The sequence below is a fragment of the Aptenodytes patagonicus genome, chromosome 24 (genome assembly GCF_965638725.1).
Source record: "Aptenodytes patagonicus chromosome 24, bAptPat1.pri.cur, whole genome shotgun sequence".
NCBI lineage: Eukaryota > Metazoa > Chordata > Aves > Sphenisciformes > Spheniscidae > Aptenodytes > Aptenodytes patagonicus.
The window spans coordinates 4,366,959-4,381,802 of NC_134972.1; the positions used below are offsets into that span (position 1 = coordinate 4,366,959).

The 14,844-nt window shown below is 55.6% G+C and overlaps 1 protein-coding gene across 1 annotated transcript; it reads left to right on the forward strand.

Moving 5' to 3' along the window:
• Nucleotides 1–603: 603 nt before the first annotated feature.
• Nucleotides 604–8,901, forward strand: LOC143170542 (indoleamine 2,3-dioxygenase 2-like). Its single transcript, XM_076358917.1, has 10 exons — nucleotides 604–766; nucleotides 2,259–2,354; nucleotides 2,994–3,113; nucleotides 3,316–3,434; nucleotides 3,867–3,881; nucleotides 4,352–4,451; nucleotides 4,660–4,777; nucleotides 5,267–5,318; nucleotides 7,211–7,359; nucleotides 8,082–8,901. Exons 1-10 carry the CDS (start codon nucleotides 665–667, stop codon nucleotides 8,450–8,452), a joined length of 1,242 nt encoding a protein of 413 aa, XP_076215032.1. The 5' UTR covers nucleotides 604–664; the 3' UTR covers nucleotides 8,453–8,901.
• Nucleotides 8,902–14,844: the final 5,943 nt, after the last annotated feature.

The window sequence follows — 14,844 nt, forward strand, 5'->3', positions numbered from 1 at the left end:
CCTGACGGGAGCCGCGGGCAGTTCTTAGAGCCATCAACACACATCTGCCCTGCCGGGGCCACACCTGGTGCCTGTGGTGGCTGCAGGTCTGTGCCGTGGTGTAGGGTCTGTGCTGCACTCATGGTGTGCCTGGGCTCTGCAGCCTCCAGCGAGACATGGACGTGGATGGTCCCCGATTCTTGCATGGTTCCTGCAGATCAAGCACAGTGCACAGGACTTGAATTCAGCATTGCCAGGATCCTGGGGAAACCCAGCTGCAGAGACAGCGTCCCTGCACTGCTGCCAGCCTAAAGCACCCTGGGCTCCTTTGATGCAACCTCCCAGGGGAGCCTGGAGCATCCCTGCAGCTCCAAGGGGAGGCCCCGGCGGGAGGCAGCTCACAATCCCTACCCATGGCAAGGGAGCTTCCCTGAGCCTTCCCCATAGGTGGATGCCCATGGGGACGGAGATCGATGTTTGCTGCATGACAACACCTTATCGGCAACCTTTAACCGTGTTTGCTCGGACCCTCCGGCCATTGGGCGGCCAGGCCCTGGCTCCCCCCAGGACAAGGTACACTCCCATGGCCGGGGCGCGTGGTGCTGGCTCAGCACATACCGGGAGCGGGGCAGCCGGCGCGTCTCCGCCGAGCCAGAGCATATCCTGACTTTGTGGCCAGTGCCCGATGATGGAGGCCTGCGACGGCACGGAGGAGACCCTGCTGCCTCTGGCACTGACCAAGTTTCAGCTCTCCGAGGAGTATGGCTTCCTTCTTCCTGATCCTCTGGTAGGAGATGGCTGCGCCACCGCATCTGTGTGCTACAAGAGACAGAGAACAGAAAAATAGAGGGGTTGGTGAGCGGCTTTCTGGTTGGGTTTCAATTTAACACTACTCTATAAATTTATAAAAAGCAATGAGGAAGGCACATGCTATTTTGGCTTAGACAGTTTCATAGGACAAACGCCTAGCTTTAAAAATTATTAAACTAGCTGCAGCAAGTGGCGCAGGGGAGAGGAGAAGGAGCTTTGCAATTCACACATTGGCCTTGGCTTTACAGGATTTCAGGGCGTACGAGGAGAGCAGTCAGACTGCAGATCTCCCGTGCTGAAAGCTGTGCCATTTATCACCGGGCTCACTTCCCAGTGGGAGTGCTCAGGGACAGGCAGATACTTGTTTATCATCCATTAATTCACAATTACACAGGCTGGTATTACAAGAGGGGGAACCAGACATAAACCATTAGCACGATGTGCAAGGCTGGATGGATGCTGGGAGCCCGGGCTGGCTGCGTCCACTCCCCTCCCTTCCCCACAGGCGTGAGTGCAGCCCTGCCAGAGCCCCAGGAAAACCTTTGCAAATGCGACAGAGTGGGACGGCAAAGGACCCCCAGTCCTCCCCGGCCAGGCAATGTCCAGCACAGCCCTCCCCGGGGCTGCCCAGCCCCAGCGGCAGGTCACAGCCCCACTCCAACCGCTCCGTGCATCACCTGGCTGCCATCGCTCCCCTGATTCCCTTTTCTCCCCAGACCATACGGTTCTTCCGTGTTACAGCCAGAGCTGGGTCTGGAGGAGGAGAGTTTGGGTGTTGCCTCTCAGCCAGCCTGAAGAGTTTACCCAGGGCTGGGCTTATATCCAAGCCCTCTGTTCCCTCCTGCTCCTGTCCCAGCGCCCCCCCCATACCCCAGCATGGGGTTACCCTCCCCATCCAGGGACAGACAGGCTCTGTCCACCTTTGCAGCAACTCCCTGAGGGTCACACCGGTCCTCAGAGATGTCGGTGCAGGGCCACTTTGGCCATCCCACTGCACCCAATCTGTGGGTGCGCAGAGGACGCTCCCCTCTGCTCTCCCAAAGCCCGGCATCCAGGGGCCGGGGCAACCAACCCATCACCTCTAAGCCCCGTGACTTCCTCCCAGGCTTGGTGCTGGCAGTGCCATGTTTGCTGCGACCTGTCCCCCCTCAGCTGCCACCTGCCCACGCCAGGATGCTCCAGGTCCCGTCTCGCTATTTTGTGAAGGACGATGGTGGCAACATGTCCCCCTGGCCCAGCACAGCCCTGAAGCCTCTTCTTCAGGGGAGGGGGCTGCACTGTACCCCAAGCCTGTCCCTGCTTCTTGCAGGGCTCCACAGCCAGCTCTACCCCTGGACACATCTCCTCCTGCCTCAGTCCTGACCTGCTCAGGAACCGGGGGGGGGGAGAGTAGAGACGCAGCCTTGAGACACCATGTGCTGCCAGTCTCTGTGCATTTACAGCCCTCCCTCTCACCTCTCTCTACTAAGACAGAGCTGCCAGCGCCCTATGGTCCCTGGATGGAGATTGCCCACGACCTGCCTCAGCTGATTGCCAGTCATCGGCTCCGCTCACAAGTTCACCAGGTACCTGTGTTACCTCTTCTGCCTCTGGAGTGCTCTCAGACCTTCATCTGACACAGCAGTATCTGCAAAATGCATGGAAAAGCAAACCAACAGCAAAGCCATGTCCTTAGCAAGGACTCACACAGACAGGACTAATACCATGCAAAAGCAAAGCCTTAACGTTGGCACAGAAATAATTCCTACAGCAGATCCCAGGTTGCACCAGCCAGCTGAGGCAGCGAGGGCTGGAGCGCGGCGTGCGGTGGCAGGGGAAACCCTCTAGATGTCACGAGAGCCGCAGCTCATCCCAGCCGCACTCCCTGCTGAGGAGCCCAGGCGCTCCATGAGCCCTCCAGCCCAGCTGGACCCCGCCAGCACATGGGGATGGGCTGCTCTGCTCTCGCGTGCATCCCAGCATAAGGGAGAGGGACACCTTTTTGAGTAAAATCCCGCAGTTTACTGTCCATGCTCACAAGCCACCAACAGCAAATCAGTAGCAAAGCCTGCAGAGGTGGGAGGGAATGGAGGTTTGTGGGGAGAGGGCAAGGGGAGGGAGAGGAACTAGGAGGGTCTCTCCCCAGCTGGCGGGGCGGCCCCCCACCACAGGGGGCCCTTGGCGTTCCCTGTGGTGCCCCTTGCTTCCAAGGGTCTCCCTGGCAGATGCCGCAGCTGAGTGCCCGGCACCTCCAAGGGCACAAGGAGCTGCACTTGGCACATCTGGTGCTCAGCTTCATCACGATGGGCTACCTCTGGCAGGAGGGCGAGGAGGGCACTGTGAAGGTAAAAGCAATGTGGAGCAGGTGAACCTGTTCCTTGGGATCTGGGGGCTGATGCTGCTCCCCTGGGACTCATCCCATGGGAGCAAAGCCCCTTTCCTGAGGCTGCAGCAGGGGCATGACCCCTCCTGCCTGGTTGGGTGCCCGTAGATGGGCACCTTTCACCAGCCTGACAGCATCCCTGTCTTCTGCTTTGTGCCCTTCAGGTTCTGCCCCAAAATCTCGCTGTCCCCTTCTGGGAGGTCTCACAGGCCCTTGGCCTCCCCCCCATCCTCAGCCACGCGGACTTTGTGTTGGCCAACTGGAGGAGGAAGAACCCCAATGGGTAAACAGGCAAACGCGGGCAGACCGAGCGCGGCTTTTCCTGCGGTCGGGGCAACAGCAATGAACCTGAGCAGGTCCTGTCCAGCGCAACGGACACAAAAGGTTCCCAAACCACTCCTGTTCTGCCAAAAACCATTGAAAATCCATCACTGGGGGCTGTTTCATGGAGAAGGTCTGGGGAAGGGTCTTGCCAGGCAGGGGGGAGTGGCGCTCTCTGGGGCTGCTGGCACTGCAGCTCTGGGCGCAAACATGGGTGCCCAGTGGGGAACCGGGTGCCTCTGGGAGCATCCCCCCCAGGGGATGGCACTTCCCACGGGCCAGCGAGCTCATTTGTTTCCCACAGAACACAGTCCATTGCTGAAACAATTTATAACGTCTCTCTTTCTCTCTCCTTTTCTTGTGCATTTGTTGGCAACAACTGAAATACCTTCAGGCCTCTGGAAATTGAGTAAGTATTTAAGATGCTTATTTATTTTCTAATAGTATTAGTTTTGTTTGAATTGGCTTAGCACTCCAACACTGCAGGGCTCTGCTTAGGTTGAACCTATCTCTTGATATACGAGCACAACAAAAACAGCTCAGTCTTTGGCACACAAATGCCACTGCAACAACAGCAAAGTGCCATGACCACAGCTGAACTGTGGGCTGCTCTAGTCCACGCAGAGCCTGGCTGTCATGGGCCAGACTTTTGGCCCAGTGAGTGCATGGGGAAGGTCGTGGATCCCTCAAAACCAGAGCAGCCCCTCTCCCCTTTTGCTCTGTGCCAGCTCGTCTATGTTTGGGGTGCAGATAAGAGGCTCTGCAGCCAGGAGGGTTTTGCTCCAAGGGCTCAACAAGTCCTGGGGTGTGCAGGGAAATCCTGAGCAAGTGCCCTCTTAACCCCCACACACTCGGCCGCTCCACCGGTCACCCCTGCAGGAACCTGGACACCATCATCTCGCTGCCTGGGGGAGAGAGCCTGCGAGGCTTCATCCTCATCACCCTCCTGGTTGAGAAGGCGGCTGTGCCTGGGATTAAGGTAGGGTACCACCATGCTCCGTAGCTCTTTGCTCGCCCAGAAAGCGCCCACAGGTGTGCACCCATGAGGTGTACCCATCCCCTGCACGCTTGCTTATGGGCTGGAGGAAAGGGCAGAGCTGGCGTGGGTGGCAGTGGGTGTCCAGAGCTGCTGGGCAGACATCCCAGCTTCCTCAACCCTTCGTGCTCTCCCTCCTCTCCTCTCACAGGCAATTATTCAGGCCATTCATGCCATCCTGCAGCTCGATGAGGAGACCCTGCACAAAGCCCTGCAGGAGCTGGCAGAGGCCATTGGGGACATGAGCAAGGCTTTGAAACGGATGCACGGTAACAGCAGCCTTCAGCTGGAGGGCAACTCATGTCCTCATATCACTGTGCACGCTTTAGCTTATAGGATGCATTAGCATAAATGTGCTTGCACTTGGCCCATAAAGCATCTCTTGCGGGACGGAGCGGGAGGAGGTGGGAGCAATTCAGGCGAAGCTCAGTGCTCCCAGGATGATATATGGGGTTTGAGCACCCAAATGGGCCCGGGATAAAAGTGTGGGGTGTTTTCAGGCTGAGCAGCTCTGAGCACCGATGCTGTCCTGCACACAGCAGTGCCCCAAGGAGCCCGGCCAGGGGAAGTCCACCGCAGGGAGGGTGCACCAGCACCATGCAACATGCCAGCCCCTCCTGCCAGGTCCTTCTCGGAGCACAGATCCAGGTCACCTCGGCTGTGGCCGGGGGGGAGCACTGCCACACGGGAAACACTGATGTAGAGGGAACTAATTGCCTTTTGCCTGCAGTAACATCTATGATCTGATTTCCTCCTAGACTATGTGGATCCAGCAGTATTTTACGCTGTGATCCGGATCTTTCTCTCTGGGTAAGCGTGGTGCCTTATTCTCCAAAGCCATTGTGTCAGCAGCTGCTGGGGCCAGGGGGAGCAGGGGGATGCGCTGGGAAGGGACAGCCCAGACGGGGCACAGGGTCCCCCAGGGCGGGAAAGGAACTGGAGCTGTGTCCGGCAGCGGTGGCCCCAAGGGCAACGCAGTCCTGCTGCCCTCAAGAGAGGGAGTTCCTAGGTGCTTGATCCACCCACGTGGAGCCAGAGCAGCTGGGCAAGGACCGCGGCAGAAGGGCTGGGGTCTGCCCCCCCCCGCTTCTCTCCATCCCACACTTCAGTTTAGCCCCCGCACAGTCTCTGCACCGCAACAGCCATAATTGTGCAGAACTGAATCATTCCTGCTCTTGGCCCGAAGAGTTTTGACAGGAGAAGGCTAATTTCTCTTTACTTCGCACACTGGACACACAAAGCTACAAAGCCAAGTGGGGTCTCTTCCCCCTGCGTATTAAGGAAACATCTATAACAAGCCTCTTACTGTTGCTCCATTACAATTCCATTAATTAAAAAAAACAATCCCCCTCAAATGCTGAAAAAAGTCCATTGGGCAAGGCAGAACCATGGCCATGAGAGCCCAGTGCTGCGGGTTTGCTATTCCTCATCTTCCCTGCAGGGCTGCAAGCATCCCCAGCTGCTCCACTCCCGGGCTTCTCAGGGGGTTTCTATTTTTATTTCTCTTCAGCATATCTCAGCATTCCTAAGTGAAAAGGCTCCATGCATCCTGATTAAGCTTCTCTCATTTTTTTTATCCAAGCTGACCTTGTCTTGATGGTCATCAGCCTGGAAAAACATGCCTTTTAAATTCCCTTCTGCTTATAAGAACTTCTCACTAGTAAAGGTTACTATAAATACATCCCTGGAAGAGCTAAAAATATTACAGTATTTGATAATGAATTTATTTTCTCTGCAGTTTGTGCAAAATCTGCTCCAGCGGTCAAACAGCCTTAGCAGCCAGCACCCAAAGCTTCATGAAATGGTGCATTCTTCAGAAGGTCAAGAGATACTTTTGTGCCAGGCACATTATCTCTCTGAAATTATAACTCCTCTTTCCATTTGTGAGCGAGCATTTATCCATTTTTGCACAACAGGCGCATAAAGCCGGATGACAGGGGCTGTGAGTTAATGGTGTGTGTGTGGGGGGGAGGCACTGACACTGCCCAGTTCCTGGGCTTGCTGAGGATGAGCAGCTTTATGAGAGGGAGGAAATCACATTACAGGCTTGTCCTCTGCTGAAATAAATAAAGGCAGGCTGTCCTATGCTGTCTTTAAAGACAACATCTCAAGAGTAACAAGAACAGACAAAAATCCAACGTACAAACTTCCAAGGGCTCAGAAGAGCGTTTGGGTGACTCTATCTGCCGCAGAGGCAACCCAGCTTCTCCTAACGGCCATGGGGATTTCAAGGAATTAACGTTAAGTGCCACTATTGCCCAGACAAGTGCCCCCTCCCCTCTTGCACACCCAAAGCAGCTCTGCATGTGCAAACTGCCACACGGCACCTGCCCAAGCCAGGACCTGAGTAGGAAATGGAGGTGCAGCCATGGCACAGAGCAGCTTGTCCCGGGACCATGCCTTGGGGTGCTCACCGGTGGGCGGCAATCCCGTAGAACAATCCCTAGCTCCTAGGCAAAGGATAATTGAGGATTTCTCCCTACACCCATGACCTTGTCATGCACCTCGACACAATGTTTGATTTCTGAATTTATCTTGCATTTGAGGACAGCTGACAAGGCTGAGTGAGGAGAAGGAGATCCATGGGCCTGGTCAGGAAGGTTTCGCTCAATCTTGCCAGCCTACGGTCCCTTCTCGCAGCTCCCCCATTATCAGCCGTCCTACAGCCGCTCCCTGCCTGACTGCTGTGTTTTCCCACTCAGCTGGAAAGATAACCCCGCCATGCCGGATGGGCTGATATATGAAGGTGTATCTGACGAGCCCATGGCATACTCGGGAGGGAGCGCGGCACAAAGCACCGTCCTTCACGCTTTTGACGAGCTCCTGGGGATTCACCATAATGAGGAGAGCAGTAAGTCACACACTTTTTCTTTTTTCTAAGCAAATAAGGGGCAGGGGAAGAACCGAGCCAGAGCAACTCCCATGGCTGTGCCTGGATCTGCCAGTCAACAGGACACGCACCCATCTCGCCCTCACAAAACCCTCGCAGAGCCCGGCTGGGATGAGGCTCTGCCCAGTTCATTAGGGAGGAAGTCTATAAACGAGGCTCTGGCAGGCACTTCCTTGCCGCTATAAATTCCCAGATGGACAGATTTTGCTTTTTATGCGTCAACTTTTTACTGAGGTTATATATGGGTAGAGAGATGAGGGAGCAGAGCACGCCAGCATCCTGCCAGTAATTTAGCACATCCATTCACATAGCTTTGCATTAGTCTGGCCCACAACAGAATATATTTATCAGAAATTAGCAAAACCACTCCAACAGCAAAAAACCCCTCCAAACAACCCGAAACCAAAAGGCTGAGAGCAAGGGCTAAAACCTGCCTTTTAGGGTTAAAACCAACCCTAATGGAGCATTGACCTAATATGGGTTTTCTTTCTCAATTAATTGGAGGCACCGAGACAGAACAGAGGAGGCCAGGAGGCTGGGCAGGCTGTCGGATACCACCCGGCGCAGTGGTCCCTGCAGACTGCGCCAGCACCAGTGCTCCAGTCCAGTCGCTCTCTGAGAGTGTCAGGGTGCTTTTACCCACTCCCCCACAACTTATTTCTTCTTTTGCTGGTGTCTTGCAGCCGCCTTCCTGCACAGGATGAGGGACTACATGCCCCTGCCCCACAGAGCCTTTGTGGAGGAGATCCACCGTGCCCCCTCCCTGAAGCAGCACGTGCTCTCCTCCGGAGACGCACGGCTCTGCGCAGCTTTCAACCAGTGCATCTCTGCGCTGGCAGACTTCAGGTCCTACCACATCACCATTGTCACCAAGTACATCACCATTGCGGCAGCCAAAGCCAAGGCCAGGCGGGCAGAGCTGGGCGATAGGGCTGGCCCCTCCGCAGGGAAGCCTCCGTCTGCGCTGGAGGCCAAAGGGACCGGCGGGTCCCACATCTTCAGCTTCCTGAAGAGTGTCAGGGACACCACCAGGGAAGGGATGATAAGTGCCTGACTTGCCCTGAGGATTTGCAAGGCACTGCTCAAAGCAGATGCAGGAGGCCAAATGGCTCAGGTGTGTGTCTGCGGTGCACGAGCCAAAATCTGACTACAGCGACCTTCACCGAAAACCTCCTCTCAGCAGCACCCTTCCCGCTCGCGCACATCTGGGACATGGGGAACAAGCTCTGGGTTGTCGAGGGAGGAGAGCACTGCTGCTGATAAGCCCTGAAAGGCAAGCAGCGAGCACAGCATCCTTCCACGGCACCGGGATGGGCACAGCATCCTTCCACGGCACCGGGAAGAGCCGTGTCCGTCAAAGCCCTGCTTGCTGCGTCCCACCAGCGCCCGCTCCCCGCGACACCGCGGGGGCTCGGGGCTGCCGCTCCGCTGCGGGGGCTGCGGGGGCTGCAGGCGCGGCTGGACACGGCTGGGGTCACACGGACTAATAAAGCAGCGATTCCCAAACCCAGCCGTGCTGCCGCGCCTTGCGTCCGTTGCGAAGCCGCGTCCCCCGGCCAGCCCATCGCGACATCCCAGCGCTTCTCCATCGCGAGGTGGCGGCAGAAACCTGCTTTTGGCTCTGCCGCAGACGGGCTCCCTCGCAGCAGAGGAACAAGTTGCGGGGGGGGGTGGGGGAGGGCAAGTAAAACAAAACACTAGTCGGGATTTGGGAGGGCTGCGGTGAGTGCTGGGGGCTGCGGGGTGCAGCGGGTCGCAAGACGGGGATTCCCGCTGCGACCCACAGCCTTTGGCACCCAGACATGGCTCCTCTCCCCCCACAACAACCAGCCCTGCCATTTTAACACCCGGACATAACACGTTTTTTATGTGCCCAGGACTGTCAGGTCCGTGTGGGTCCCAAACCACCAAGGCAGTCTCAGATCAGCAATTCTCATCAACCCTTTCAGCCTGATCCTGATACTTGGGCTGGTAACAACAAGCAGTCCGGTCTAAAAGTTGGACTCTTGATTGCCTGGCATTTCACAATTACTTGTTTCTGCACAAGACAGACAGTTTTGTCTGCTGAAATGCCTGCTCCCAGTTTGAATAACAGGCAGAGAGCTTACAGAGCTGGTGCGTCTGCAGTGGGACCACAATTACTCACAGGGGAAGTCTGCTGACAAACACCAATTCTCCCGTCATGGGAATGATGCTGAAGTCACTCAAACCCATCCAAGAGGGGAAAGTGGACAAGAGAAGTGAGCAGAGCAGGTGGGGAAAGCACAGGGTATCAAGGAGGCTGCTGTTCCCTTGGAGATGCTGCATTAGGGCACAAGGTTTTACTCTCCATTGCCAGCTTCATTGCAGCTTCTGATTTATTAAGAGTTCAGGATGTCACAGGGGCAAAGCTGTAACATTTGGGCACACGCAGGATTCACGTTCTTAAGTCTCCATGAGCAACATCATGCTGTGGCAGGGGATGCGGGTACATACGGTTTCCTCGAGGGACCAGCAAGAAAAAAAACGCCACAGACAAACCCATGGTCCTCACCAGGCATCTGCAGCAGACCAACACCCAGCCTGATGCCGGGTTCAGCCCAGGACCTAATATACAGGCTCCTACGATACAGACACCGCAGCAGATGAAGCAAGACCAGCAAACAAACCTGCAGCTTGGCACAGCTGCCAGGGCTCCCGACTGCTCCCCCACGCATTGCTCCCTGGCCCGAGGCTGCAGGATTGGGCTTGCCTCACCCCACCGCGCTGGGATGGGTGGGCAGATGTTTGCGCCAAGAGCAGTACTGAAGCTCTTTTCATAATGCCAGGTGCCCAAGATGCCCTTTTACAGTGAGGGAGTACCCCCAAATTCCTTGGAATCGGCACCTTTAGGGAAATCAGGCTATGTGCCTCCATGTTTTGCCTCCCCAGGTTTTGCTGGCACAGCCACCAGAGACAGGTTTCACGCCCAATCACTGTCTAGGTGCAAAAATAGCTCTGGCAGTGCCACTTCTCCTGCACTATCAGAAGAGAGTCAAGGTCCTTTGAAATGAGGCTTCGTTCCCATAAGGGCAACAAAAAGCTCAGCACACGGCAGCTTGAATTATTAAAGCTCCTTGCTAAATTTTATTTTGTGTCCTCTTTTGAAAGGCAGTCTTAAAACTGGGGCTTAGGAGAAGATATCTTCAGTAAACAACCTATGGAAACATGTCAGCACGTTTAAATCTTTGCCTGGCAGCCCTCATTCCACTCGATCTTCATTTCTGAATAGCTGCTGCATATTTTATGTAGGAAATATTTCATTCTGATGATTGTCTTGGTCTATTACATTTCAGACCATTTCAGGAAAAGAGCAAACTTAGAGGGGGGGGGGAAAAAATCACTCTGGCTAAATGAAAAATACAATCAGGACTCACGGGGAGCTGCTGCAGGGGAGGTGCGTGGGCTCCATGCGTGCTGTGAAGTGACTGAACCCATGCTGGTCAGCAGCGATGCCAGCACCAGGAGGGGGCAAAGGGCCCCTGGGGGGGGGAGTTTTGTTCCTGCTACAAACACTTGCGAAGCCCCGGGGCCTTGCCCTGCACATGCTGCCCCTGCCCCGGACCGGCAGAATCACAGCAACACTCCAACTCAGGAGGAAGGCAGGCAGATGCGTGCTGCCTTGGAACAGAAAAGGGGAGCTGGGAAACTGGAGGAGAGATGCCAGAGGGCTCTGGAAAGCCAAGGGGGTACCCCGCACTGGTGGGCACACTCACCTTCAACACACGACTTTTGGGGGATGAGGAAGGTGCCTAAAAAGCTGCACAGAAACAGAGTCAGACCACGGCATTCCCAGGTCTGCAAACTATATAGGAAGGGCTCACTACATTCCACTACAGTTTGCGAAATGCTTTGTGAGCGACTCATCCAGCAACAGCACACGCATTAATCAGATTCAGCTCCTTTAAAGTTGGATCCAGGGAGGATCCTGCCACACTCGCAGCACCCAGACAATGATGCACAGTGATGCACAGACCCTTCCCGTCTTTTCTCTTGGCAGGCTGGGACAGCTGCTTCACGAGAGCTTTGATTTCTCTCTGTTTCTAAACCACTGCTGTCTAATATGGATCACAAGATGCAGACATCTAAGGTCTCAGGTGCATTACGACTAGAAGCACATTGCATTTAAATAATTTACACCTACACCTAAAAATGCCACAATACCTTTGAGAACAACACGGTGCTTGGCATTCATTTTGCGTGCCGCCATGAGGAACCACACTGCAATGCACTGCCCACAGCCACACAGCAAGATGGGTCTGCAGACCCAAGGTCTCGCTCTGCCCTGAAGGGTTCATTTTGGCAGGCACTGGGGGAGCCCAGGACGCGTGGGGTGGCATGGCCCTTCTGCCACCGAGGACAATACGAAGAGCAATCTGTGCCATGGTCACAGCCCAGACCCCGTCTGGGACAACCAGAGCCTGTGGGACACCTGAGACGCCTTGCAATGCTGCCTGCAATGCGATGGACAGGGTTAAGTCCATTTCTGCCCAGGCTCCACACAAACAAGAATGGGATTTTGCACCACCTCCCCAAACCCAGCAGCATCTGCCAGGTCAGCGAGGACAGACGCCTGCCAGGGAGCTGATGCAAAACCAAGAGGGATGTCGCAGCTCTCGGCCACAACCAGAACAGCAGCTACAGACCCAAAGTAGCGCCACCCACACAGAAAGCTATCTTATCACTGCAAATAGAGGCCCTGCCCCTGCAGCGCTGATGCACACATTTCCATTGCAAATCTGCAGCTCGGGAGCCACCTGGCAGCCCCAGCACGGCACTCCCAGCTCTGTTCTGGGCGTGCCCACCTTCTTCTTGACACCTTGTCACCCCCTTTTATTAAGCAGAGATTTCCCCCCCCCGTGAAGTCTGATGGTCAGACCTGTGTGATGGAGAAGGAAGCCCGGTGCACACCCAAGGTGGCAGGAGGATACCTCGCCTGGGTGCACCTTCGATGCCACCAAAACTGACAAGAGCCCCAGTCGGCCCCGGAACCTGCCCGCAGCATGGCAGCCAGGCCTGCCCGCCAGCCCTCCGCTCCCTGTGCCGTGCCCAGCCTGGCAGCCACCATCCCACCCACTCTGCTTGCTCAGACTTCCCATCCTTCTCCTCAATAGCTTTGGCCTCTGGTTCCCTCCTCGCCTTGCCTGGGTCTCACCCAGGTCACCTTCCGCTGCGGCAAATCTGTGCAAAAGTTCCTGAGATGCCTCTGGGCACTCGCAGCCACTTTCCCGGCGGCCGGGCTGCTGGCCCCTATCCCTAGGGCGTCTCGCAGCCCCTGGGCAGACACAGCCAAGCACTTTGCTGCGACTCCTGCTACCGCTTTTGTCCCCATGAATATTTGAAACTGAACAAGAATACAAACATTTGGATTCTAGACACTTCCCAACCTTGACCTTATTTATCATACTTGGCTCTGCTCCTTGAACCAGGGCCAGAAGAGGCGCCGAACGATTTAGGTTATTTAACATGCTGTGCATAGATCAATCTCACTCTCCCCTGTAGCCACAGGTTTTCCTTTGTGGTTTGCTGCACACTTATGTCCATCAATATCCAAGTAATTAAAATCCCCCATTATCTGAGTCCTGGCTGCCTTACGAGCTCCTCATAAGCTATAAAACATTTCATGATCAACCTTCCGTAAGTGCCTGGGAGGTCCACAGCCCCATCTCAGGATCCCCTGGCTGCTGTTACAACCCTGAAGGTCCCATCGAAACTGCCAACTGCTCCAGCCTGAAGCGTCTGCCATTCCTCTCCACGTGTTCCTGTTCTGTGCCAGGATTGCTCATTTTTATCCCTGTCTTTCTCTATCCACTGGCAAGCTTATCTCAGAGCACACCCCCCCCCCCCCCCCCAACTCCTGCTTAGCTTGCATGGCTGGAGGCGAGTACCAGACCTGCTGCATTCCTGGGAGCACCCACAGGCTGCCGGGCTCTGGACAGTGACATCCCAAATTTTGCCCTGCTCCACAACCGCTCACCATACCCTGGAAAAGCAGCGACCCCCCCCCCAAAGCTGTCACACCTGCAGCCCCAGCTGTCCCTGCATACGGTCAGGGACTGTCCCAGGGCTCTTCTGGAGAGACACTGGCCGGGACGGCTGCTCATGCTGCCCTTCACGCCTGAGCTCAAACCACCCACAGCCCACCAGCAGGTCTCTGTGGAAGCGGCCACCGACTCAGCACATTGCTCCGGGCATGGACATTATGGCACACTGGGCAGGGAGAGCGGTGCAGGCATCCCCAATGGCACGCCTGTGATGGACGCGTACCCCAGTGACATAATCTCCACAGACAAGTACTTGTCTCCTAGTTGGGCTCTCCTCTCCTGCACAGCTCAGCCACAGGTCTCAAAGCAATTTATTAATAACAACCAAGTTTGCTTTGCATTTCCCCCTTGGGAGGAATGGGAGGGCACAGAAAATAATTGCCTTCACCTTCTTTCTGGTGCTGCTGCTTGCCCGAGATATGACGTTGCATCGGGTGCATGCCCTGAGCACCACATCCTTCTGAACACTCGACCTGGCAAGAGCACAAGAAACACAGAGGGCTTTATCTCTGCTCAGGGAATTACTCACCTTGGCAGGAGTGACTGCAGTCCACATAGGATTAAAGGACATGACTCAAGCCAAAAAGTGCTAATTACGGCACAGAAGGAGGAGGAGAGAGGAGCTGCTAAATTACACCTAATATGGAAGGGGAGTTAGGAACAGACTGAAAAGCCATCGCTGCAGAGATGATCAACACGGGCTGTCCCAGCCCAGGGCAACCGGCACCGCTGTGCTGGGGACACCCCGGACGCAACGCCCTGAGGCAGCCACAGACCTCTTGCCAACATTGTTTTTGCTCTGCAGTTTGCATCATCCTGTTCTACTTGCTTTGTCACTTGATTTTGTACGCTCTTTGCCCAAGTGTCCCTGGGACCTGCCAGCCCAAGCCCAATAGCAGCCTGTGAACAAGCCTTGGAGGAACGGGTTTGTTCATGCTCCCAGTGTGACCTCCAGTAAATCTCTGGGTTTCTGCTGTGTTTTAGCTTCCCAGCCTTACCAGGCAGGCAAGCATCTCTACCCCATCTGCTAACGGCGCGAGAATCCCTCTTCCGCTCTGCTCCGCTCTGTCCATGCGGGCTGCATTCACACTATCCATCACCTCCTGTAGCTGCCTCTGTTTGCTGAAGCCTAAAGCTTTCCTCTCTTTTGCTGGCTCATCACTGCAGCGTGTGATCTGTACAGATGCAGTGTCAGCGCTGCAGTGGCATTGGGGCGAAGTGACAAGGAACGCATGCCTGGGGTTGTCACACACAGCCACACGCTAGACTCGGCTGCAGCTCCCGGCACCTTACGTTTCTGCCTGCTGGGAAGCTAAAAGGACAGCGCAGCCGGTGTCAGACAAACGCTGGTCATGTTTTCCCATGGATGGTCGGTGCTGGGAAA